Raw genomic sequence first — 27,957 nt, 5'->3', positions numbered from 1 at the left:
AGTTTACTCGAATGTCATTCACGTGAGAGGTTTAGTTAGCTATAAAACCAGGTTTAACCCACCATTATCTACTTAAAGGGTTTATTAGGATAAGAACACATTATTATTTATAAAAATAACTTTTTATTAAACACCATTTATTGTACAAATGAATGAATTTTACATAAGTTAGGATGATTGATGAATGGAATGAACTGTCCTTGGGTGATGCGCGTGCTTCTCAGGCGATATGAATGGATATTCGTCAATGATTCTTAATGAAGAACTGTAAGAAAAAGAAAAATATTAATTTGGTTTGACATATATAATTCATGTAAATGATCATGCATCCATTAACATGAAAAAACAATAAACTTGATTTGAGATTAATTTTTATTTCACTTTTTTTAATCTTTAAAACGTATAACATAAAATTGTACCTTTATTGTCATATGAAAGCGATATTTTGTTATTAAATCAACTACTTGTCCACCTAAATGTATGGATTATAATGTGTTCTGCATTATGTTATCATCATAATTATGATTAAAAAAAAACAAAAAAAAAACAGAAGTCATTCGGTCAACATGCACATCGAATAACTATTCATATTTATTGTTATAACCATTGCGGAAATTGCTCAATAAACTATGTTATATGTCTATAACACGCGTCCTGTTTTATATCTGCTGGAAGGAACAATAACTTTGACTTTTATAGCCGTCATATACCACTGTGTAAGTACTATTACTCAAGTCCAGATATAAAACAATACCAAACGGACACGTATGGAATCCGAACTGATTGACCACATGCGCTGACAGGGCGAGATAAAAAAAAGTAAAGGCTTTAAATAGTATTGGTAATAAAGGTGTATAATAAATCTTTTGCGGAAAAACAATATACTGACCTTTGCCACCAGATTTTCCATGTCCGGAAACATGTCCAGATCCTTGTCCGATTCCGAGGTCTACGACACCATGACCAGCATCGATGTGTCCGTTAAATCCTTGGTCCCAAGCTCCATTTGCTCCCTGATCGAAATGTCCGAATCCTTGGTCCCATTGAGCTCCGTTATCAATAACACCTCCTTGACCACCATGTCCACCTTGACCACCGTGTCCGCCTTGACCGTGTTTGTCGATTCCAATGATTGCTACTGGGTGTTGAGAACCGTGGTGTCCAGCATCAGCTATAAATAGGTCAAAATAAACTTATCATTAATACGTGTATACTTTTTTGTTGACACCAAATTCGGAAAGGTTTTGCCAACTGCAGCTCAGGTACCTGTAGACAATGCTTAAACGAGATTTCAGCATGTTAAACGAGATTTCCACACGATAAACGAGATTCATGCATATTTTCATTACTAAACAGCTAAATAAATGTAACATGAACTAAATGTTAATATATGTGCTTGATATCTTAATAATATCTAAACATCAAACTATTAAATCGGACACACAATGGTTTTTTAAAGAAAGATATAGAGTAGATATCAAAAAATGTTCAAAGATGAAAAACAAAACTGTTTATTAACTGCTTTTTTTAGTTCGTTGTTTTCATTTTCGTGAAAAAAATCTTTTATATCAAATATGTTATGCTTTTTCGATCATTTGCATATAAGAAACTTTATTAAATTCCTACCTCCAAAGTGACCTCCGTTTCCGTCTAAATGTCCGAAGTTAATGCCACTGTCCACTGAAAAAGACAAATACATGTACATAAACCAAATGAAAAATCTAAAACTCCCGCTTTATAAGCTACATTTGAACTATAATTTTTTAATCTTTTCAGAATTTGGTTGATCCATCATTGAGTAGATACTTGCTAAAAACTTCTAGTAGTATTTGTTTAATTTTTATCTTATTCGGCCAAAAAAAATAACCCAACGCAAATATATATTTTACAGATGCTGTCCAAATTCATCTGCATCAATTCCATAAACACGTGCACAGTCATATTCAACGTTAATGAGTCTAAAGAAAGAAAATTAAAAAAAAATATTTTAAGGAAATGTAATATTCTTTTCTTGTAAACATTAATGTTTTGTTTAAAATTTTTTAATGAGATGAAACAGAAATTGTCTATTATTTCTTATGTCATTGCAAAACAAATGTCAAGCCAAATAGTATAACGAATAATACCAAAAAATGCAATAAGATGTATTAATCTTTGTGGTTATTTATTTCGAACGATATCGATCATCAATGGAAAAAAGATTTTTACTTTGGTAAGGAACATAACTCTTAGAAATGTTTCAATTATTTTTTCATAACTTTAATTAAGATTTGTTTTTAAACTCTGTCTCACACTGATGCTTAAAAAACGTTGAGGTAGCTGTTTGTTACAAACGCACTTCCGATTTAATAAGTTATTGTTTTAAACACATTTCCACTTATTAACTTTCTTTTTTTTTTGGTTTCACTGTTAATGTTTATCTGAGGTTTTAAACACAAACAAAAACGTGTAGATAAAAACGGCAGCAAAATAAGAAGTAAAATTCCAACACCATTATGAATAAGAATTAAGGAAAGAAGTAGAAACGGAATTTTGTCAGTAACAGTCATGAGAATTTTGGATATGTTAGATAAATCAGATGATCAAGAATACATAAAAAGAAAAAAGTATATACAAAAGCAGCAAAATAAGAAGAAAAAATGATATCACCATTATGAATAAGAAATTAGTGAAGAAGGAGAAACGGTATTTGTCAGTCATGAATTAAGGATATGTTAGATAAGAAGATGATCAAAAACTGTTTAAATATTAGATTGAATGGAATGATGCTACATTTAAAGCATTCATGGATATCGCATTGGCGTGTGTCAACAAACAGCCATGGATATCGCATTGGCGTGTGTCAACTAAGTGCATCGTGTGACCGATATATCAACTCTCAGAAAATTTTATCAATCATTTAACAGTGTTTGATCATCATTTATTTTTTATAGAAATAAAAAGTAAAGCGCCTTCAATGTTTGCAAGCGTGCTGTTTTTTTTTTTACATTACCATTGATATTATCAGCGCCGTCTGAAAGCAGATAAAATAAGCATGGTTACAATGAGCAGAAATGAAAAAAGCAGTATAAAACAACAAAGTCACAATACGATGAACCTCAACTCATGAGTTCTTTTTATTTGGACTTTTGACTTTATTCAATGATTTATTTTTCAATGCTTTATCTAAATGGCTTGTATTTTTTTTTTATATATAAATTTGCATAAAAAATGAATATTAACTTTTCCATATTCAAAACATGGGAATAAACAAGCAAAAGCAATGCTACTGTATTTATACATTAATGGCGAACTATGCGATAATGCAAATATATAGACTTACTTATAATTAGATCAGTTGGTGCACCACCGCCGGGAGCAGCGTTCACTTGAACTACAAGTAGTTAAATAAATGTTAGTACAGCAGTAAATACAAGCGACCAATCAAAATCATCGTTCCTCTATGACATTTTGTCAAATTTGTTTTGTTTTATTCGTAATTTATTGAAGCAGGAAATGCCAAAATGAGAAAGGGTTTTTTGTTTATATTTTTGAATATAAAAATAAAAAAATAAATCGAAATGAATTAATGTAATGGAAAATGGCGAATTACTTTCTGTATTATTTCCTTCCAATTTTTTTTTTTTTTTTTTTTTTTTTTTATCTCTTATCAATTTCTTATGAAAAGAATTATATTTTTAAATCAAATTCAAAAAGAAAAAAAAAAAATAGTGCGAGGAAGACTTACCATTGTCAGCATCAGCTGATCACGTGACGAAAAAAGATAAAAACAGATATATTAATACACAACATATAAAACACGTGTTAATATAAAACGAGAACAAAACAACACATTCACACACATACATTTAATTTGATGCTAACTAGATGATGTTAAAAGAGCAATGGATTTTTCTAAATTATTTTTAGATAATTTATCGTTTATTTAGTGTTGTAGGAAAGTAATACTAATGATGCTTTATATTAATAATCGTTTTCAAAAGGCTTAAAATGAACTTTTCGACAAAAGTGCTATAAAATTTGCAATTCAACTTTCACCACAACCATAAATTTCGAGACCATGTCCTATAACCAAAATTTGATTTTTTTTTAAATACAATGCAACTTTTGAAATACAAAACAAACAAACAGAAATGAATAAATACAACAAGGCAAACCAACATTTTTGTCTTTTAAATAGATGAACATATTCTTTTCATTTTCAAGTATTTTGATATTTTTTTCTTCATTTTTTATCTAATAGGCATGCGCTAACTTAAACTGATTGTTTGATAGGAACAAAAACCAACATCATCACAAAAGAACCCAGTATCCAAAACGTTCCTTTAATACTTACAAATAACAATAGCTCGAGGGGCGTTTTGTCCTGTAAATAGTAACGATGGCAAGGTTAATGAATGAATTCATACATATAGAGAAGGGAGAGAGAAGTGAGAAAGGTCAGATGTTAGTAAGTTTGCGTTAGGTCACATGCTACACAGAACACATTACACATTTCTGTTACCTCCAGGTTTACTCATACCAAGACCCAAGCCATCACCAGCCGAAAATCCAAGGCCAACTTGGGCATCTGCACCTCCCATTGCTGCTCCACCACCGCCATGAGTTCCTCCACCAATGCCGACTGAGTCATGGGTCATTCCCATCCCAGCTCCTCCTCCTTGACCTCCTGAGATTCCTGCTCCAATACTTCCAGGACCTACTCCAACACCGAGTGCTAGATCTTTAGTTCCGAAACCCATTCCTATATCTTGAGGCAAAAATCCGAAATCAGCTCCTAATCCATGTCCTCCAGCACCTCCGTGACCTCCAGCGCTTCCATGTCCACCAGCGCCGCCGTGACCACCGCCTCCATGTCCACCAGCGCCTCCGTGACCACCAGCGCCGCCATGTCCACCAGCACCGCCGTGACCACCGCCTCCATGTCCCCCGGAGCCACCATGACCACTGCCTCCATGTCCACCGGCGCCGCCATGGTGTCCACCACCACCTCCCATTCCTATTCCGACAGCTTTTCCTCCACCGGCAATTCCTTGACCCATGCCGCCTCCAGAGCCTAATCCGATTCCAATATTTATATCTCCTTTCCCACTGCCTTGCCCACCATTGCCTCCACCACCGTGTCCGAAATCTACGTGTCCACCATGGCCTCCTCCTCCGAGTCCACCGTGACCTCCAGCACCGCCATGTCCAACATCTACGAATCCACCGTGACCGCCGTGCCCTCCTCCTCCTCCTAGTCCGCCGTGGCCTCCGGCACCTCCATGTCCTCCGGCACCTCCATGTCCCATATCTACAATCCCACCATGGCCCCCGCCCCCTGCTTGTCCACCATGACCCCCAATACCAAAGTCGACAAATTGACCTGCGTTTATACCAACCTCCCCGCCAATTGGAGCTCCTTGATCGAAGACAAGTTGTTGTCCCCCACCTAGAAAATCAACTCCAGCCCCACCTGCGTGTCCTGCTTGGTCAATGAAAATGTCTCTTGGACCTCCATGGCCGCCATTACCACCACCATGACCTCCGTTAGCACCACCGTGGCCGCCACCACCACCATGACCTCCAACGCCACCATGACCGCCAGCACCATGGCCGCCAGCGCCTCCATGGCCACCACCAGTAACAGTGGCATCATTTAGTATGGCCTGAACAGCTTGAGTTTGAAGAATCTTTTCAAGGTTTTCAGGTCCGAAACCAAGGTCGAATATTTTGGCTGCACCGGTATCGATAACTTCTATACCATTGCCTAGTTTCATAACATTGGCTCCTCCAGCACCATGGGCGCCTCCGCCACCAGAGGAAAAAATTCCTCCGCCACCAGTGAAAAAATAGGACGAAATAACTGATTGTTGCATATTAAAATCATAGTTACAGTTTCTTTAAATAAACATCCTTTTTAAGTATGCAGTTATTTCTTTTTCAAAGTATATATTTGCTAAATGTTACATTTGTTGTTTTAACTCTATAATGTATACTTATAAGGATGTTTATCTAAAAACCTAAAATAGTAAACAAATCATCCTTTTGTATTTGATTCTTTTTGCAAGTCGCATATTTCTGTTTGCTGAGTTGGAACTGTAAATAAAATTGGTGCGTACGCACAGCAGATTATAAACGCATGCGCATGCAGGTTGTTAGTGAAAAGAATGTTTAAATTAAAGAGAAAATTACAACGTAAAAAAAAGGAAAATAGAAATATCTTGTAATTGAATTTATATATCGAAATGAGGTTTATGAAATGTTGATGTCACTGTATGTCTTTCTAAGTAAACAAAATAGCATGCGCATTAAACAGACAAGTCGGCTTGTCAAGTCAAATATGAAGATGGAAATTATCATTATCAACATTTAATTTTAATATTTCAATGCCTTAATAAATGAAAGATTAAAGTTTGGCTGAAACCAACAATTTTATCTATCAATCACAACAAACTTGTCTGACCGATGTTAATAATGATAATGCGCAGTGCGTCTGTGCGCAACAATATCTTACCGACTCCACCGTTAAACTGGAAATCGTTACCCCATGCTCCGTCAAAGCCAAAATCTAAAATAGTTTTAAATTAAGGTTAGTATTGTTGTTTTATTAAATATCCCAATTTTACGAATGAAAACGTTTAACCCCCCAAAAAGGACAATTATTATTATTTTGTTGCAAAGTTTATAGAAATCTAAATAAATTATCTTTTAATCATTTATTAATCATTTGTATATGATCCCTTATTTGGAAATTTCAGGGAAAAGGCGTTTTCCTTGAATTAAGCAAAAGTTGTGTTTGATAACTAATTTAATTTTAGTTGTGCCTTTATCTTAATTTGGTTAAAAATATTCAAAAACAGACGTGTAATTTGATAGAAAACATTATTTATCAAACATTTAAATTAATCCCACACTAAACTACATGTAAATCTTTAGCTTATTTTATTTCATGTTTTATTTTGCGATCAACACGAAAAAGCACGCAAATTTGGTCTAAAATAAGTAAATCAAATTTTAAGCGATGCAAAGCCAATCTTACCGTTGCCGCCTCCAATCTGGATGTTGTCTACAAGCAAGGTATAACATGTTAGTATAGCTATATATATATATATGTGTGTGTGTGTTTGTTAACATATTATACTTAGACAGGCATACCTGCCAACTTTTCAAAACGACCATGGTGGTTTTACGTGCAAGATTGCTTTTATAGTCTTGAAAAACCTTCAAGGGAGCCTTCAAATGTGTTTTAATGTTGTTTTTTGGATACTTCATACTGTTAAAAGACTAAAGCAATTGTAAGATTAACTGTTTTGTTATAATTGTGGACACAATTGTTCTTTTGAAATTTCCATTTGGGAGCTTTCATGGGGCAAATCCCCAGCAAATAGTGACAGTTGGCAGGTATGGACAAACACTGTTCAAAAAGCGGGGAGAAAGAGCAATTATACGATCCCATGTTGACTGATAGCAATGCAGATTTATTTACACTGAGAATAAAAATATGATTGAAACCTGTCATGTTTTCTATAAGCCGGTCAAGCAGATGAATATGACAGAAAAACATACTCATTATAAGCCTTAAGCATTAAAAGAAGAATCTTTTGTCTGGTGCTTTAGATTAATCAAAACTTGACAGATGAAATGTTTCCCTTATGGGGGATCTTTTTTTTTTTAAATTAACCAGTTAAGATCTGGACACACTAGCAGTTCAACATCCAGTTTAGATAAGTTGACGAATATTTCGTATTGGTCGTCAAAATGATTAAGCATTGTAAATGAATTGCAAAAAAAAAATAGAACAAAAAATCTATTTGCATGCATAACTGATTTATTTTATACATTATGGTGACAGATGTCTTCCATTCTAGCAGAAGTGCATTTTGCTTGAATGAAGCTATTCAATTATCCTTATGGAAAGACAGTTGCCATATAGTCTTGCGTGACTGCAGCGACTAAGCAAGCAGCGCTTGGCGCAAACAGAAATAAACGATATCATTGCAAAATTAAACTTGAATATTAGGCATGTGTTTTGTATGTTGTATGGTAAACATTTGACTGTTCTTAAAACTTTATCTAGATGACATTTGTATTGTATTGTTGCGTTGTTTTGACAAATTGTCTCTGTCTAATTGACATATAGCCCAAGTCTTCTTTCTTACATATTTATATAAAAGTGTGATAATTTCTTTAAAATATTATAATCTTTATCATGAGATGGTAAATTATTAACCGAGACTGTAGTATTCCACTTTTTGTAAGAGTTGTCAGTGGTATTTGCATGGACCATATAGTATTTCTCTTTGCACAAAAGTACTGTATATATATATGAGTTTTTCAGTGATTGCGATATGTCATATTTTCATTCTTTTTTACGAGAATATAATCCAATATAATAATGCAAGAATTTGAAACTGTTTTGTGTACGAGGAAAAAAGAAATCAAAGAATTATGTATTTAAGGTGGTATTTAACTTAGAGGGAGATAACTCTGTAAAGTCAGCTAAACGTTTTAATTACGTTGTGTTGTAAAGATAATATTAAGCTTCTCATTGATTAAAATTGGAGTTTGTCAAACTGCTATATAACCAGTATAATTTTTCTGATAAACGGTTGGTTCAAAATTTTCAAAATTTTTATATTTTTATCAAAGGGTCAATACTTAGTCAAAATTTCAAGAAAATTAAACGAGCCAAATTAATTTTAGTTTAAGTGTTGGGTACCACCTTAATTACAATATGTACTTCATATCTAATATCCCTTATTTTGAAAAATTCATGAGTACACAGCTTATCTAAGTAGGAACTTACCACCGCCAGCAACAATAACATCTGGTTTATGGTGAACTGTAAATAATAATGACAACAATGAAAATATAATACTATTTTTTTTTTTTTTTTCTATTTTGTCATAGCGCTGCCATTAAAAAACAACTTAGAAACTAGCAAAAGAGGATGCTATTATCTAATATAAAAAAGAAGATGTTGTATGATTGCCAATGAGACAACTATCCACAAAAGACCAAAATGACACAAATATTGACAACTTTAGGTCACCGTACGGCCTTCAACAATGAGCAACCTATAAATCTTGAAAAGACCTTTATATCAGGTTATACCAGTATCTGACATAATTGTGGTAAAATGCCACGGAGAAAATATTTTTTAACTCATTAACGTATTACTGGATAATCGTTTATCTAAAAATTCATAAAAGGCTCCCCCTAAACTTCGAATCCCACAAAAACATATGACTGGACTTACTTGCTGGTCCTGGAACTGGTACTTCAATAACTTTTTCTGTGTGGTGATGTACTGGAACCTCTACGATTTTCTCCTTTGGCACGTAAACCTTAACTGCTTTAGGTACGTACTTCACGATGGTATTGTAAACGGGTACTGAAAGATTGAAACAAAAGTATTAATTTTTGAAGAAGAAAAACAAATTGACCAATGATAATTGTGTAAACAATAAAGGAATGGACGAAGTATGAGCGGAAATGTATATTGTATTACACTAAGAAAAACATGTCAGTGAGGTTTGCCTCATTATCTAGCGTCCGGTTATGTGTATGTATATGGTATTATGTATACTGCTACATTATAACAATCCACAATTGTTCATGTGAATGTTCCTCTGATTAAAAGAAGGAAAGTTCTTCTGATGTCATCATTACTGTCATTTTTACTACTATTTCGTCTACTGAGAAAATTGCTTCTGTGAAATATTATATTCCCTGACCGAAATACTAAAAGATCTATTATACGTAAGATGCTCTTTAAAAAATGACTGATTTATATAAGCAGTGTCTATAAGTTTCATGTATGGAAGACTAAATTTAAAACACATGTGTAGATATATGAATAATTACCTTTTTTGATAACTGTGTGAGGTACCTTGATCTTTTGTATAACTGGAACTGAAAGATAAAAACCAAGCATGTTTAAAACGCGGCTAAAACAGCAGATATAAAGTTTTTTTTTCTAATCTGCGACTGAAGATCTTCATATATGGCATTGTCTTAGGTTTGTTATTAAAACTTAGTTTTATTTTTAACAAGACAAGTCAGTAACGAAAAAAAAGGTCTTATTTTTTTAAAGCTGTATTATGATCGATTTCACAAATTTAAAGTATGTATAGCTCAGTGTAAATATAAAAATAGTAATCAATCCTTTAACAAATTAGTTATTGAGTTATAAGAAGACAAAAACACATCTTTACAGTGTGACAAAAACAAATATCATTTATTATCTCCCTTTGGTAAAGTCATATAAACCAATCGGCAAACCTCGGGTGACTCCGCTTGTCTTTCGTTAGATGGACGAATTGTGACGAGTGGAGGTACGGAATCAGCCGAGTTGTTACGATTTGGGTATAAATATTTGTCCTCCTATAAAGGAACTTACCTCGGATATATCTTGGAATATATTTTGGAACAGTTTTATAGACTGGGACATGCTTTACAATTGGCACATACTTTACTGGCACTGTAAAAAAATATACAAGTTAATTATTTTTAACATCATAATACTCCGTGGTGAGTCAATGAATTTTGTTAAATATATCCTTGTGCACAAAAATGATAATACAGATGTAAAAACAAAACGTGATTAAATATATTATTTAAAATGCATCACTTGATCTAAAATATATATAATTTGTCAAATTTATAAAAGTGACAAAAATAAAAATGTATTCAATAAAGTTTAGATTTTGTTCACTATCGATGATTGAAGTTAACAATAAAAGTCTACTATCCAAAATTACATAAAAAAATATTCTACAAACAAACTACAACAATCAGAAGCATATGATGTTGTACATGCATTAGTAGACGAACTTAGCTAGAATTTTATACACAGTATTATTACGAACACAGTTAGAGGAATACAGTGTTCTATTTATAGATAAGCAACTGCGCTTTGACAAAATAATTTGGGTTGAAAATAAAAAGAATGCTGAATCTATTAAATCACAAGTGCATACGAGGACTTATTTGCTGACAAGCACGACTAGGATTAGTGAGTGAATGCGTACAGAAACTAGCAGAATAAAGAGGGGAGGAGGAGAAAAGCAATACATCTACGAGTGATGATTTTCGTACTATATAAGGGACTGGTTGTCGCCGTTTATTTCCTTATCAGTCTTTATTAAAAAGCCATTTATCTGTATAAATTCCGAAAAGAGCGAGACCGGAGCGAGACCGGAGCGAGACCGGAAGTATATATAGAGTAAGATATGCTACAATAAATATTATGGATTGCTTCCACCAATTCAAATATACTTTAAAAATTGAATTAGATATAAATAAATATTTTGACGAGATATGGTAATATAATTTTAAATGCATATAATTTTCAAAAGATTATATCAAATACAAAACAGACTATATATATACTACTACTAGTAACGTACAAATGACATGGTTATTGCTATACGCGGGTAAAATGTTACATTTTTGACATACATAGATTTACATCGACGTGTTATTGACATACATGTACATAAATGCGCTATTGTATATGGACAATACAGGTCCGTTACCGCAAACGTATACTACACATGTCCGTTCCCGTACTTACACTTTTTAGAATATCTTAAACCAAGTTTTGATCTAGGCAAGTATCGCCGTCTGTATGGATCTAAATGAATTCAAACTTTGTTATAACTTAAGTGATTGGTTGATTGTAAATTGATCAACGTCCAGTAGCAAATATAGCATTGATATTTAGGACGGTGTAATTTGTGGGGTGCATAAACTTTATATTTAATTCAAAGGCAAAAACAAATGGAAATCTCTGAGGTTTAGAGGTCAACAAAATCAAACACAAATTATCAAAAATGAAAAAGGAAGAAAATTGATTAGATTTGGGGTGCATTTTAGGCATACAATGTATTATATACATGTAAACAAATTCATAACCGAACTAATCACTTATTCTCCAAAATATAAAACCCAAAACTATCCTTTATAAATAAAGCATAGGACAAGAAAATTTAAAAAAAACAAACACTACAAGCTTTAACTCAAATACATTCAGCTGACTGTATCAACTTGAATTAAAAGGAGACTAAAAATTTGGTTAGAACTTATAATTGGTAATAAGAAAACAACATAACAATTCATAAACTACATGATACCGAGTTCTATCCAGAGGCTGAAATGGGAGGTTTTTCCAGAAATGTTTTACTTAAAACTGAAAACGAGGGCAGAATAGACAATAATTGAAATTCTTCTATATCAAAAAAGTTAACCATTCCTGCGAATATGATTATTAAAATGTCTTAAACTGAAATTAACAGTTGGTCGAGAAAATGTACAATTATCCGTATATTTATTGCATCATAATAAAGCTATGGAACATCAAATAAATCCTCTATTAGAATGTACAGCCTGAGGGTCTGCGAGGACATATCTTAACAATGGTCCGACAAAGACAAGTACTGACAGATGATTGACACTAACGTTATTGTACGTGTGAATTTATCGGAACGTTATGGTTCGTGATTTTAATGCCTTTTATGGTCTTCATACAGACCTATACGAATCGCCATTAATAAATATAATTCACATTATGCCATGAGAAAATATTTTATATCTATCAAAGTTTTTCCTTTTTTACATTCAACTTGTCGTCATTGTAACATTGTGACAAGGTGATGGATGGGAACAGAAGATCTATTCAATTAATCTCTGTTGATAATAGATATCTGTTCTTCTTACTCTTGACCACAAACAAAATTTCACACAAAATATATTACATTAACTTATTTCCCTCAAAAGTACTTGAGAACCTTAAACTGGTTTAAATGATACACACACTATTTACATATTTCAGACAGCTTACATGAGAAAGAACTTACAAATGTGGATAACGCCTTTGTAACCACATGTTTAGGTCTTATGCCATTTTTCTCGAATATTTAAATTGTTTGCCTATAATTCTCTTTCTTTATTTTGGCGCTCCCAATACTTCTCCTTTCTTATACCCCCCCCCCTAAACCCTTTAACTTTCTCCCTTACCCCCTCTATTATTATCTTTCTTTTTGACAATTATTCTCATTTTTGTAGATAATAAAACTAAACAAATTCAGAAAATAATTTCGCATAGATCTTTGAAGGTTGGATTTCTACTGAAAATTTCGAGGCTACATAAATTTTTTCGGTAAGTTTTAATTTTAAAAGAAAAGATACACATGCAACAGATAGATGGACAGACAGACAGTGAATACTTACATTGGTGACTCGAAACTGAAAGAAGAAAGTCAAGAAAAAGGATAATTCGTGCGTTAGAAGAAATGAGCATTTCAAGAATGAAGATGAAGATGAAGGTGAAGATTAAAGTATGAAGTTCAAGATTAAAGTATGAAGTTCAAGATTAAACCAAATCTTTACTTACTCTTATAGGCAGATGCTGAAAAGTAACAATAATTTTAATAACATTGTACTCACAAAATGTACATGTATAAATATACTTTCAATTCATTTTTTTTAGAAAAAAACCCAAAATAATTGTGAAACCTAGATGATGGAATTATCTAAGGTTTGGGGCACTGCACAGGCAGGGCTGCAGCAAATGTCACTGCGTTATGAATTCGAATCTTTCTTGGGGGAACAATGTTATTTAGCAAAGTTTCTGTGCTGACATTAATATTGTTGGGCTTCATTAGGCTTCTTTTAATACATAACTTAATTGAGAAACAATATAACGAGACAAATAAATACCACATATCATTGCTAAGTTATAATAGCAACAACTGACATTCTATGATAGCTCGTGTATAAAATAAAATTGAGAATGGAAATGGAAATGGGGAAAGTGTCAAAGCCACAACAACCCGATCAACGGTACAACACATTTAGGATTGTGGTAGACCATTTGGCTATAAACGTAGACTTTGTTTGTTTTTGAAGTACTAAAATGCTAAATCCATATTTTTATAGATAAAAGAATGCACATGAAAAATAAAAAAAATACGTAAGACAATTTTGTAAACAAGAAAATGCTTAATCCATATTTATATAGAATGCACATGAAACATTAAAAAAATGAGAGAATTTAGTAGACTAAAAAATGCTTAATCCATATTTATATAGAATGCACATGAAAAATAAAAGTCTTACCTCATTCCAATGTACAAAAAATATTTTAAAAAAATGAGAAAAATTGAGAAAAATTAGAAAATGTTAAATCCATTTTTATATAGAATGCACATGAAAATAAAAGTCTTACCACATTCCAATGTACAAAAAATAAAAAACAAAATGAGAAAATTGAGAAAACTTAAGTAAATGATAAATCCATATTTATATAGAACTCACATGAAAAATTAAGTGAATAAACAGAAAAATGGTTTAAAAAAAAAAACATTTTAAAAATTTGAAAATTGAGTAAACAAGAAAATTTTAAATCCATATTTGTATAGAATGCACATGCAAATAAAAGTCTTACCACATTCCAATGCTACGACAACAAGCGCTAACAAGATAAGTTTGTTCATTTTGGGCAAGTCGACTGAATCACTGGTGGATCTTTCCTGGTAATGAGCGAATCTACATAAGCTGAAAACATATATTTATACATATTTACTATAAAATAATGATTTATTACTATCTACTGTCAACTCTAAAGATCAGAGGCCATCTTAGGGGACACCTTGGACAATAAATGTCAAGACTATTATTTAACAAGTGTTTCTTTTTCTCAAAACTTGTACAAACTTACAAATATTGAAACTTATCAAATTGAAATATTTTTTTAAACTTTTTATTTGTTTTTTTTATAATGTTGTTGCACACTTCCCCCTTTATTTATACGGGGCCCCTATTCGGGATGGGTACTGTGCATGGTGATGTTAACAATATATCACCATAAAGCATGTACATGACCAGTTGCATGCATGTACAACATGTAAATCAGATGTCAATGGTCAGTTAACATATAATTATGTATTGTTTAAATTTGATATGTTTACATAATGTACAGACAAATGTAGTCTGGTACAATTGTTATTATACCCCTACAGACAAATAGGGTGGAATATGTATTAAACAAGTTAACATTAATTTTGAAACAAAGACCACAACAGTTTCACCAAAAAGAAACCACCTCATCAATGCTATAAAATTGTATCGCAAAATAAAATAAGCTAAGTCTAATATTTTATGAAAAAATAGTTCTTGCAGCATATTATAGAATAAAACAAAATGTAGTCTAATATCAATGTAACATTTACCACTTCAGACAAATGAGGTGAAAATCAAATATTTGTTAAATGTCATTTGAAAATAAGACTGTACGAGATTAATTGAAAAAACCTAATCATTTATTTACTAAATTGTATTGCAAAAAATAAAATAAAAAACAAAGATTTATATAAATAAAACGAAAAATAACGAAATTAATACAAAAGTACAATGGTTGTTATTATACCCCTTCAGACAAATAGGTTTTAAACAAACAAGTGAACATTAATTTAAAACAAAGACTTCTATTAACCGCGGCAATTGTTTGCACCTGTCTTAAGTCAGGAATCTGATGTTCTGTAGCTGTTGTTTGTCGATGTGGTTCATTAGTGGCATCTTAGTCCACACTTCCTCTAAAGTCCACAACAATTTCCCGCTAAAGTCCACAACGCTTTTTTCGTTTTTTATATAGATTAGACCGTTGGTGTCCCCGTTTAATGGTTTTATACTAGCTTGTTTTTTTGGGGGGAGGGGGACCTTTGTAGCTTGTTATTCGGTGTGAGCCAAGGCTCCGTGTTGAAGACCGTACTTTGATCTATAATGGTCTACTTTTATAAATTATGACTGGATGGAAAGTTGTCTCATTGACTATCACTTATACCTCATCCTCTTATATCTAACTTCTATAGTTTCACAAAAAAAAACCTCTTGTTGATATATATATTGTATTGTGAAATAAATTAAACGTAATTTAATATTCTATAGATAAATAGATCTTGCAGAATGAAATACAATAAAAAAAAATAAAAATTAATACACAATGAAACTTTACAATATGAACTAAAACTTTTGTTTCAAAAATCAGCTCAGGTGCAGTAACTGTGCAGCATATGAAATACAATGCATGGAAGTTTATGAACAGCAATTAATCGAGTAGAACATCATAATATAGATATAGGAAGATGTGGTGTGAGTGCCAATGAGACAAATCTCCATCCAAATAACAATTTAAAAAGTAAACCATTATAGGTTAAAGTACGGCCTTCAACACGGAGCCTTGGCTCACACCGAACAACAAGCTACAAAGGGCCCCAAAATTGCTAGAGTAAAACCATTCAAACGGGAAAACCAACGGTCTAATCTATATATAAATAGTAATAGTAATCAAACGTACCAGGATTATAATTTAATTCGCCAGACGCGTGTTTCGTCTACATAAGTATCATCAGTGGCGCTCAAATAAAAAAAAGTTATAAAGCCAAACAAGTACAAAATTGAAGAGCATTGAGGATCCAAAATTCCAAAATGTTGTGCCAAATACGGATAAGGTAATCTTTTCCTGGAATAAGAAAATCCTTTGTTTTTCGAAAAAATCAAAGTTTTGTAAACAGGAAATTTATAAAAATGACCATATAATTGATATTCATGAACACCGAAGTGTTGACTACTGGGCTGGTGAAACCCTCGGGGACGAAACGTTCACCAGCAGTGGCATCGACCTATAGTGGTGTAAATAGTTATCAAAGGTACCACGATTATAAAACATTTGCAACTGTCACTGAAATCTTTTCGATGAAGTGATGGATTCAAATACCCTTTCTCCAATAAAAAAAAGGCAAGAGAACAATTCTGTGATTTATGAAAGTAGCTTCCTTTAACTTTAAATCTAATCATTTACAATGTTGTTAACCAGTTAGACTATTTTTGATATTATAAAACTGACCGAAAAAAATCATAAACAAACAGGGAATTAAAAAATCATAAATCATAAACCTATAATATTTTTTCAACATGTGTCCATACAATAGAAATGTTGTTCAGCTGTCGAAGGCATTTGGAAGCAAAACGGTAAATTCTATATAGTTTTGTAAAATTCTACATGAAAGTACACCAACAACAGCAAAATGAAAAAAACCCAAAACTAGAAATTGACAAACAAGAAATAAAAATTTACTATTAAGCTATGCCTAGACTTGCTTAAAGTCCAGAGGCCTCAGTGTATTCATTTTTTGATACATATACTCAATATTTTGCAAAAAATATGTGTCCTTGGTCTCTTATAAGGTCTTAGGAGTTGTGTCATTTGTAATTATACCACATCTTCTATTTTATATATTCATTGTACAACATGTTGCTAACTTCGTAAGTTATTTGGCTTTCTTAAATCTCGGTTGATTCCAGCGTCTATGGTGAATCTTTTGTAGACGAAACTAATGTCTGGCGTATAAATTTTAATCCTAGAATCTATGATGAGTTTAATTTTGATCGTCATAAGTTTGGTAAAATGTCATCATCATACAATGTAGTACTAAAACCTTAACAAATACGCATCAAGCTTGCCGAATTTTTATATTAAAAAGATAAAAGTCCTTTTTTAAACGGCTCTCGAGTAAACAAATTTAATGGATATTTGACCACTACATATAGTATTCTACCTTTTCTGTTTTAAAACAAACAATAAACTAAAACAAAATATAAACTAAGGAAAGCCTTAAAAACGCCCATTTATAGGCAAGAACTAAATACATGTTGTTTAACTAAATTTGAGAAACATCGTACAAAATATTAAAAAAAGAAGATTTTTGTCCTTCAACAATGAGCAAAGCCCTAACCACAGTTATATATAAATGGCCCCGAAATCACAAATGTGAAACAATTCAAACGAGTTGAACGGACAAATCAATGAACAAACAAATGAACGAACAACAAATATGAACACAGCAACAAACGACAACCACTGAATCACAGGCTCCAGATTTGAGACAGGCACAAATATACTGAATATAAGGGTTAAACATTTTAGTGGGACTACAACGCTCCCCCTAATCCGGGACAGTGATGTAACAGTACAACATAAGAACTATACAAGTCAGTTGAAAAGGGCTGAACGCAACAGAAGAATACAAATAAAAAAACCATATAACAAAAACACAGAGTGACCGTGGCCGGGTACTTGTACATCCCAACAATAAAAAAAAATATAAAGTTCAGATCGGAGACTTCTCGCAGCTACTGACAGCTAGTTCATAACTTTGAAAATGAAACACGTTGCAAAGATAAGACAAATTGTACCAGTCCTTTCGAAGAATATTGATGAGCACTAAACACCATTTTAAACACTTTTGTGATATTTCGTGGCGGTCAGTTTTTATATGTGATGGACATCGGAGTCCCCGAAGAGAACCAATGACTTTCGGTAAGAAAAATAGCAATTCAATTCAATAAAGATTCGGGTCGATCGTGTGCTGCCACATACGGGATTAGAACTCGATACCTCAGTGATGACTGGCTAGTGAAACGTATTTACACTTGTATGCAAATTTGTCCGCCATTACATAACATCACACAGTTTCCCGTAAACTTTGACTTCATAATTCAAAACATATGACGTCACAACTAAAAAGTGATTGTTGCTTGACGTCAAAAGGTTATTTGGAGGTGATGTAAGGTCATTCGGAGGCAAAATACAGCTAAATACCAAAAGTGTAAATACGTTTATTGGTTCGACTGCTTAGACCACTCGGCCACCGAAGCATATTCACGGTTTTAAAAAGACAAAATTGATTGTTAATTATGTACTAGTATACACATAACGGTTATTCCAGTACACTGAGCCATACAATGACTGCCAGTTGTTTTTGATGGAGATACACAGAATATCCGCAGTCGAATGATGATTGCCACGAGCGAGGTTATGAGTTCACAGACGAAAAACAACGACTATAAGAAAAAATCATGAACAGGAAAATAAAAAAAAAGTTCTATAAGTTTGTACCCTTGCAATCTGGTGCCTCGAGATAATTATGATTTATCATCAGTCGCATTTAGGGTGAAATTATACAATAAGTATAAACATATAGGTCGCCTATACTACATTTAGCTTACATCTACTTCTGAATCATTTGAACTTTGGTGAAAAGCTGTCTCATTGGTAATCATACCACCACATCTCCTTATTTTTTGTATAAAGGCTAGAGCACAACCTTTTTTAACGTGATAAATCTTTCTCATGAGTTCAGCTGACTTCAGTAATTTGACGATACTCCTATAATAGATACATTGATTTTTATATGCAAAATGTCCAGTGGCAATTATTTCATTCATATCTGGGACGTTAATACTCTTTTATTAATACAAAAGGTAGGTATTGCATGCAGGCCGACCAGCTAGGATGAAACGCGGACACAACGAATAACACCTATAGGAACATGTTGAAAAGATGCGGACATTTTCCTTTACAACATGTTATAATTATCAACAAGCCTCTTGGAGAAATGTCGCAATGTTTTTTTTAACGTGTAGTAAGCCTTAACATGTCTTTCTGCCTGCAAGATACATCCGATTGAAGTTTCTATTACTGCGTATTTATACATTCGGGACAGCCACACAAAAACCCCTCTATGACAAGGGTTTAACTACTGGATCTTGCGAAGTCCAGGGTTGACCATACACCTTTATGGTTCTCATGTATTTGTGACTATCTCATAATGCACAATTTAAACACATTGTATGCAAATATTATGGTTTGTTCATGATATATTGAATATATTACCATGTATTATAGTAATATATGTACGAATTTGCTAGGTCAAGGTCTAACGTTACAAGATTGTATTAGCGGCAGTAGGTCAAACCAATAAGTCAATGATTAAATCGGGAGAAAAGGCAAAGCTATTTTTATGATGATTTTATTCTTATTTTCAAGCCATTTCTTCTTCTTTTATGTTTCATTCTTTGTATAAATATGTAGATAAAACAAATCAAGTTTCGATGGAAATAAATTAGAAAATACAAGAAACTATATCTCTTCTTCGAGTTCTACATGTAAACTTATTTTACAACGCCATTTGTTGCATGACTTTGGAGAAATCAACACTATTATTTGTATTCAATGAAATAAGATTTTTTACTTTATCTTGAAATCATCTTGAAATTCCGATATTTACTGCAATTGAAGTAATTTATTCATAACAAAAATGTAGGAGAATCGGGTCGCCAAAACAAACTGCTCCTGCCCTTGCCGTGATAAATCCAGAATGTTGTCCCTGTTACGCAAATGTCCAATATACATTACTAATATCCAATTACAGTGAAACCTGGCTAAACAGAATCCTGCATTAACCGTAACCCTGTATAAACAAAATATGTCCGTAAGCTCCGTCATATCAAATTTTATGCTTTGTGAACCTGATAAAACCGAACATCAGCCAAACCGAACAAAATCTTAAGTCCTGAATAGGTCCGGTTTAAACAGGTTTAATTGTAACTTGTAGTTTGACAGATATAGGGTATGTTATCAGACTGTTGACGTAAAGAACAAATACATAAACAAAAGCAATATTTAATGCTCGGGGCAGTTTGCGTATGTCATGTAAGGTTAACATCGGGTCATTAACTTGTATCAATGTTCATATCGAGCTTTACAAAAAGTACCATCATACCTTGATACATGTAAATAATCATTTAGACGATGACGGAAAAGGGTTTGGGGAGGGGAGGGTAACGACTTGGACTACCCACGAGGGTCTCACACGGTGTGTGATTATTGAGATCCACATCTGAAATGAGCTTTCTGTATTTGGTATTGGCAATCATATTACATCTCATTATTTTCATATATAAATGAACAAAAACATGTAACTGTCATTAGTTGTTATTGTCTTTAAACTAGCTGCCAGTAACTGAGAGTACTTAGACTAGTAAGTGTTTGTTTTTGTTGTTGGGATGTACAAGTACCCGACCACGTTCACTCTGTGTTTTTGTTAGATGTATTTCTATTTATATACATCTAATGACTTTAGCCTTTTTCAAATGATTTCATAGTTTGTTACTATGTTGTACTGTTACTGTGCTGTAGTTGCACTGTTACTGTACGGTTACTGTACTGTTACTGTACTGTAACTGTACTGTTACTGCACTGTTTCTGTACTGTTACTGAAATGTTACTGTACTGTTACTGTACTGTTTCTGTACTGTTACTGAAATGTTACTGTACTGTTACTGTACTGTTTCTGTACTGTTACTGAAATGTTACTGTACTGTTACTGTACTGTTACTGTACTGTTTCTGTACTGTTACTGTACTGTTACTGTACTGTTTCTGTACTGTTACTGTTACTGTACTGTTACTGTACTGTTACTGTACTGTTACTGTACTGTTGCATCACTGTCCAAGGTTAAGGAAAGTGTTGGAATCCATCTGACACGTTTAACCCCGCCACATTATGTACGTCACATGCTGTACGTGTGTGTCTATTTCTAATTCAAGAGCCTGCAATTCAGTAGTTTTTTTTGTTGTTGCTGTGTTACATGTTTGTTTTTCATATTTTTTTGTACATACATGAGGCCGTTCTCATTTGATTTCTTTTCATTTTTCATTTCAGGGACTTTAGTACCCGACTTACAGTATGGGATTTGCTCATTGTTGAAAACCGTACGGTTACCGATAGTTGTAAACTTCTGTGTCAGTTGGTCTCTTGTGAAGAGTTGTCACAATGGCTTACATACCACATATTTTTTATAAGCTAAATTAACAGTATTCTAACAAAGAGGCTGATGATTTCTTTAATGAATATATGACTGTTAAAAGTTCACGCAGTTTAATAACAAACATATAAAAACGAACAATTAGATGTCAAAATAAAATTTCAGTTTTTATGTTGTATTTCCTTGACAATGACTTTCATCAGAACGGTCGTTGTAAAGACAATCTGGTACCCCATTGCACATCCACGATTTGGGTATACATCGATGGGTAATCGTGCACCGGAAGTAGTACCATGAAAACTGATCACACTTATCGTCTGCAAAAAAAAACTAATCAGCATGTAAGTTTAATTTACACAGCAAAAAATATCAGAGTAGATCATTCTCGAATACAACGTCGATAAAAATGCCAAACAACCGATTTTTTTATCTAAAAGACTATGTACCATTATTTCAGCATCTTGATGCATTCAATAAACTTAAACACATTCTAAACCCCATCCCTGAACTTGTTTGTCATATTGGAGTCTTCATTAAACAGTCTTTAGAACTGAGGGAGTCAGACCCGTGTCAGGCAAGGTTATGATGGTGTTTTTTTTTTACATACATTTATAATTGAACTCTAATGTTCTATTATTCCATATATTGTATTGTATTATTTTGTATTTCATTGTATTACATTGTATTTCATTGTATTGCATTGTATAGTATAAAATTATTGTTTCATTGTATTGCTTGACCCTCATGGGTGTAATTTTGCAATAAAGATTATTTATTATATACGGTCTTTTCAGTACGGATAATAGACAGTAAAATTAGCATACGGCCGTATTGTGACCTATATACATGTATATAATAATAACACTATATTTCCGTAAGCAAATACAGCTTATTGGATTAACACAATATAACTATCCATTTAGATAATATACAACATAATATAACATTTATACACAAGTTCTACATATCAATGAAAGAATTAAGCGGAGTGTGACATATAGACATATTAAACTAAAAATAAACATTTGAATAATTAACCATTACATGCTTTTTCTGCAGAAAATAAATATTTTCTTAGTTTGTTTAGCTCTTTAACATTTCTTACAGATAACAATTGCACTAATTTAAAAGTAGATGGTATCTTATAGTTATAACTCTTTATATATCTACATGACTTAGTCTGGTTCAAGGATACAGTTATCGTCCTTTGGTTTATAACTGTAAAAATCTTTTTGAGATAGAGCAGTTGCGTTTTTTTTTTTAATTTGAATTTATTGTCTAAACAAAAATTCATTTAAGAATTGAATGCTTCTATTTGTAACTTTATTGGGGTGTAAATAAAGGCAACAATATTATACCACTATTCAAAACTCATAGATCCATGGACAAAAAAAATCGTGGTAACAAACTAAAACCGAGTGAAACGCACCAAATATAAGAGGAGAACAACGACACAACACTAAAATGTAACACACAGAAACGGACCAGGCATCAGACAAAATCCCATTAGAATAACAAATATAACATCAAAACCAAATACATGAGTTTGGGATAGACAAGTACCGTGACACGTATTATCGCAATGTGAATTTACACTAAAAAATAAGAGAAAACAAACGACGCAACGTTAACATGTAACACACAGAAACGAACAATAATATAACAATGGCCATATTCCTTACTTGGTACAGGACATTTTTAAAGGAAAAAATGGTGGGTTGAACCTGGTTTTGTGGCATGCCAAACCTCGCACTTTAATGGCAATGCTAAATATAACATTGAAATGACAACATAATATTACAAGACTTCCATACAAATAAATAGGAGAATGTATTAGACAAAGAAACACATGATTAATAATAAATGATGACACAATTTTGTTGACAAAAAGCGTTGACCGAAGTACATTTTATATACTTTATTAATTAAAAAACCTCAGACACATAGGTGTACAAGAGGACATCATATATAAACGTATACACATGTTTATAATCAATACATTCACACTAAACATATTAATGCTATATACATGGGAAAAGATAGCAAATTGTCAATTTACAAACTACCATAACATTCAACTTTAAAAAAAAAGAAAAAGACCAACATAAATCACAAGTATCGTGTAAGAATTTTTAAAAATATTGCTAAGTTTTTGTAAAGTTCTACATAACAAAATGTTAAAAGCTGTTTCAATTTGTTCTCCGTTGGATTTGCAGTATAATATTGTGGAATATATTTATTTCTAAGCAGTTTTATTTCCTGTTTTTGACATTTAAAAAGATAATGAAATTCATCTCCTATTCCATTTCCACAGAGATGACAAATTCGTGCATTTTTTGGAATTCCGGACCATCTTCCCGTTTCTACAGGAATTTTTTAATTTGAACATCTGAGTTTTACCATATAAATCCTGTCACACAGCTTCAACTTTATCAAATAGGTTTACAACCCTATGAAGTTACAAAAGAAGTATCAATACTAATAATTACATTTTTTTTAGATAGGATCATGAAAACACAAACTTTATTATGGGACCTCGTGTAATCATGAATAATCAATTTTATTGTGTGATGCAATTGCTTAAGGAATTATTACACGTTATGTGCAGCTAGCCAATCAGAGTATTGTATCATAATGAAACAAACATCTAATGTAATTACTAGTATATGCATTTAAACGAAATATTAGTTCATGTGTTCAGACTTACTATCATAAACATGTATTAAAAATCCACTAGGATTCATTCATTGTCAGATTTTGGCTCTGCGAATAAATTTAGATCCATTGTAATAGGAAATACTATTTTTGAATAATATGAATGTGTATCATGATATACCTCCTTTGCAATTCTTTTCGTCCGATTGGTCGTTTCCGCCACAATCTACCATACCATCACATTTCCAGTTACTTGCTATACATTTACCATTCTTACAACGGAATTCGTCAGATCCACACGAAACGCCTTGACAGAAAAACAGACACAAGCTAATATTTTGTTATATTAGAGGTCGTTCATATTAAAGACGTACATGTATCAACCGTTTCATATACGTTGACGTATGTTTACGCATCTGCAGAGTTACCAATAAACATTATATGATCCCGAGCTTTAATTGTATACACTTTGATGCAGATGGGCAACTGATTAATTTCTAAGGCTAGTATTTAATTTTGACCTTAACTTATTTGTTGGAAAAGAGGGGCGAAAGATACCAGAGGGACAGAGGGAAAACGTTTAATAGTCTTAGGGGGCTATCATTTGATTTTTATGGGGGGGGGGGGGGGGGGCTAGGATGAAAAATTTTGTCCTGCATTTTTTTTTAGTTGTAATCTCTGTCCTGCCTTTTTATTTTTCACTCTATCCGGTCCTGCTTTTTTTTTTAGTTTATCCTGACTTTTTTTTTACAATAATTGTCATCCTGACTTTTTTTTTTGCAAGTGTATCATCCTGCCTTTTTTTTTACTCAAAACTCCTGTCCTGCCTATTTTTTTCAAATTTCATCCTAGCCCCCCATAATAATCAAATGGTAGCTCCCTTAAGCTCGGGATCATGTAATACTTTTTGGTACGTCAGCGTGTATGATATGTTTGATGCGTTTTTCAAATTACCGACCTCTATTAATAGTAATATGTATTTTATTGAAAATAGCATCATTAAATGAATAAGGAGATGTGTACTGACAACCATGCACTACAGTTCAGATGAGAAAAAACATGCAATGATAAACAATTTACGAACAAAAATTGACAGACATGAACCTACCATCTTGACTTACAGGAGCAAATGTGGACTTAATTTTGTTTTGCTTTGATTTAGAAGCTGTTTGTGTATTATAATCATTTGAATAATTCTCAAAAACAAATATTCAACTTTTTTGATATATTTACAAACTATTTTGATTTGTCTTATAACTTTTTTATGACGCGGCGGCAGATAATAAGTACAGCATTCTATAAAAACCATCGAAAACGAGGTAGCAATCTGCTCAAATGATTAATCAAATACAAAAATGTATTACAGAGACTTTTTTTTGGCGTCATTACCATGCACAAATACGTTTGATATTTTAATGAATTTCATCAGCAGGACATTTGTTCTAATGGTTTACAATTTTCTAGCGTGAACAATGAGATCGGTCGATCAGCAGTACAAATCATATAACTCATACCTACATTTACTTTTCTACATTGGCCAGAGGTACAGGGGCGAATCCAGCCATTTTAAAAAGGGGTGTTCTAAACCCAGGACAAAAGGAGGGGGGTTCCACCTTTATGTCCCCATTCAAATGCATTGATCGTCCAAAAAAAGGAGGGTTCCAACCCCCGGAACCCTCCCCCTGGATCCGCCACTGGTGTATATCTCATAAACATGTTTAACCCCGCCGCATTTTTGTGCCTGTCCCAAGTCGGGAGCCTTTGTTAGTCTTGTATTATTTTTAATTTTAGTTTCATGTGTACAATTTGGAGATAAGTATGGCGTTCATTATCACTGACCTAGTATATATATTTGTTTAGTGGCCAACTGAAGGACGCCTCCGGGTCCGGAAAATTCTCGCTGCATTGAAGACCTGTTGTTGACCTTCTGCTGTTGTCTGTTCTATTTTTCGATTTGCATAGATGATTGATATTTTTCACTTGACTTCAGAAATGTAGATGCTTTTAAAGTCCGTATCGGAACATGATAGCATTATAGAGTTTCCATTCAAACACAACTAACCCTTTTGAAATATTTTTTTTTCTTTCAAAAACCTTTACTTCTATTAATATATTGTTTGTCTCTAGGTTGGTAAGGATCAACAAATAAAGAAGCTACTAGATTATTGGTTAGCACACAACACCAACTATTTGCACAGACTCCTCCAAAAATGGTTAAAGGCTTACAGCATAAAACAATAGTCAAGACATCGGCTTAACCAGAACTACATGCTTACAAATGTACACGTCCGATCTGTGTCTATGTTAGATGTATTTCTGCTTTCCGTCGATTGTTTTTCGTTCAACATTTTGTACATTCAGTGGAGATCACTTCTAATCTCTCATTAGAACTGTCAGAATAATCTGTCATATAACTGTTCTAACCTGTCCTAGAACAATTCTACCTTAGAACTGTTCTAAGTAGAACTGTCAGAACCAGTTCTAGGCAGAACTGACAAAATCAGTTATAGGTAGAACTGTCAGGATGAGTTCTAGGGTAGAACTGTCTAAAACTGTTACACATATATTAGACCGTTACTTTTCTCGTTTTAATTGTTTTACATTTGTCATATATGTTTGCTAGTTGTTGAAGGCCATACTGTTACATACAGTTGTTGACTTCTATGCCATTGGGTCGTAGAGAGTTGTTTCATTGGCATACCAGATTTTCTTATTTTTATATTTACAATAATAATTGTATATTCTATTTTGAAAACATTTCTGTTTTGTGGTAAAACATCAAATGACTATGAGAGTAACTTAAATATTCAGATCTCTTTATTCTTACAATTACAAAATACAATTTTCTATTCTATAAAGAAAACATTTCTATTTTGTTGTAATAAATCAAATAACTATATACGAAAATAAAAGGTTTTAAATAGTGACAATTAACTTTCTTACCATTAACTGATTTTCCTGTAACTAATCCACTAAATGTCAAAATAATGACTGAAAAAAGACAATTTCGTACAAACACTCGCGTCATGACTGTCAATCTTGTTTATGTTTTTATTTAGCATTTAATATTTCACATCCTGTACAGCAAATCTGTGTTTGTAATTTTATAACTTTGACTTTTCCCTTATAATACGAACTAAAAATGTCAGCATCATTTTGTATTAAAACTTGTGTTTATATAGTTAATGTCACACATGAAAACAACGAATTACTCAATTTGTCATCATATTAAATGTAAACTTATTTCGATTTGCATTGCAGATTCCGGTAAAATAAACATATCATCAGAGGGAGGAAAGGCAAATTAATGGACAAAATCATTATCATTATTAAATCAATTCTAAATGACTTATTATATGCTATTAAGTTCGCTAGCCGTGACTGATGTACGAATTATAGAAAATAATAAAATATAATAATATAATAGTAATAAACGAGCCTTAGTCATAAATTGAATCGCAAAATACGCGACGAACTAATCATATGCTAACTTGGAACTCCCACGTTGTCTTTGAAAATGAATAAAATATTGTATTTTATATTTGCACAAGAAAGTTGATTTGAATTTGTACAAGAAATATTGCACTTGGAAGTTTTTTTTATTTAGCTGAGCAAAGTGATACAGAAACTGGAACGGTCGATAATTGACCAT

The 27,957-nt window shown here is 32.6% G+C and overlaps 3 protein-coding genes across 5 annotated transcripts; all 3 read right to left on the bottom strand.

The window, feature by feature from the left end:
- Window positions 1-100: 100 nt before the first annotated feature.
- On the bottom strand, window positions 101-6,473 carry LOC134718606 (uncharacterized). 3 transcript variants are annotated; one of them, XM_063581235.1, is made up of 7 exons: window positions 4,505-6,472; window positions 3,728-3,742; window positions 3,323-3,373; window positions 2,993-3,013; window positions 1,627-1,680; window positions 890-1,171; window positions 101-265 (listed from the first exon to the last, which is right to left on the bottom strand). In XM_063581235.1, exons 1-7 carry the CDS (start codon window positions 5,856-5,858, stop codon window positions 255-257), a joined length of 1,788 nt encoding a protein of 595 aa, XP_063437305.1. In that variant the 5' UTR covers window positions 5,859-6,472; the 3' UTR covers window positions 101-254. The 3 variants fall into 3 exon arrangements, with proteins under 3 accessions (XP_063437305.1, XP_063437306.1, XP_063437307.1); XM_063581236.1 differs by lacking the exon at window positions 3,728-3,742; XM_063581237.1 differs by lacking the exons at window positions 2,993-3,013; window positions 3,323-3,373; window positions 3,728-3,742 and having other exon boundaries at window positions 4,505-6,473.
- LOC134717672 (uncharacterized) lies at window positions 6,426-15,831 on the bottom strand. Its single transcript, XM_063580170.1, has 10 exons — window positions 15,827-15,831; window positions 14,432-14,541; window positions 13,379-13,393; window positions 11,561-11,620; window positions 10,385-10,465; window positions 9,850-9,897; window positions 9,242-9,376; window positions 8,789-8,824; window positions 7,022-7,048; window positions 6,426-6,550 (listed from the first exon to the last, which is right to left on the bottom strand). The coding sequence occupies exons 1-10, from the start codon at window positions 15,829-15,831 to the stop codon at window positions 6,426-6,428; spliced, it is 642 nt and encodes a 213-aa protein (XP_063436240.1).
- Window positions 15,832-21,721: 5,890 nt separating this feature from the next.
- LOC134718607 (low-density lipoprotein receptor 1-like) lies at window positions 21,722-27,935 on the bottom strand. The gene is made up of 3 exons (XM_063581238.1): window positions 27,249-27,935; window positions 24,487-24,612; window positions 21,722-21,967 (listed from the first exon to the last, which is right to left on the bottom strand). Exons 1-3 carry the CDS (start codon window positions 27,331-27,333, stop codon window positions 21,819-21,821), a joined length of 360 nt encoding a protein of 119 aa, XP_063437308.1. The 5' UTR covers window positions 27,334-27,935; the 3' UTR covers window positions 21,722-21,818.
- Between the last annotated feature and the right edge of the window lie 22 nt (window positions 27,936-27,957).

Source organism: Mytilus trossulus, chromosome 5 (assembly GCF_036588685.1).
Source record: "Mytilus trossulus isolate FHL-02 chromosome 5, PNRI_Mtr1.1.1.hap1, whole genome shotgun sequence".
NCBI classification, from domain to species: Eukaryota; Metazoa; Mollusca; class Bivalvia; order Mytilida; family Mytilidae; genus Mytilus; species Mytilus trossulus.
Note: the sequence above shows the minus strand (reverse complement) of the source record. Positions and strands in the feature narration are given on the sequence as shown.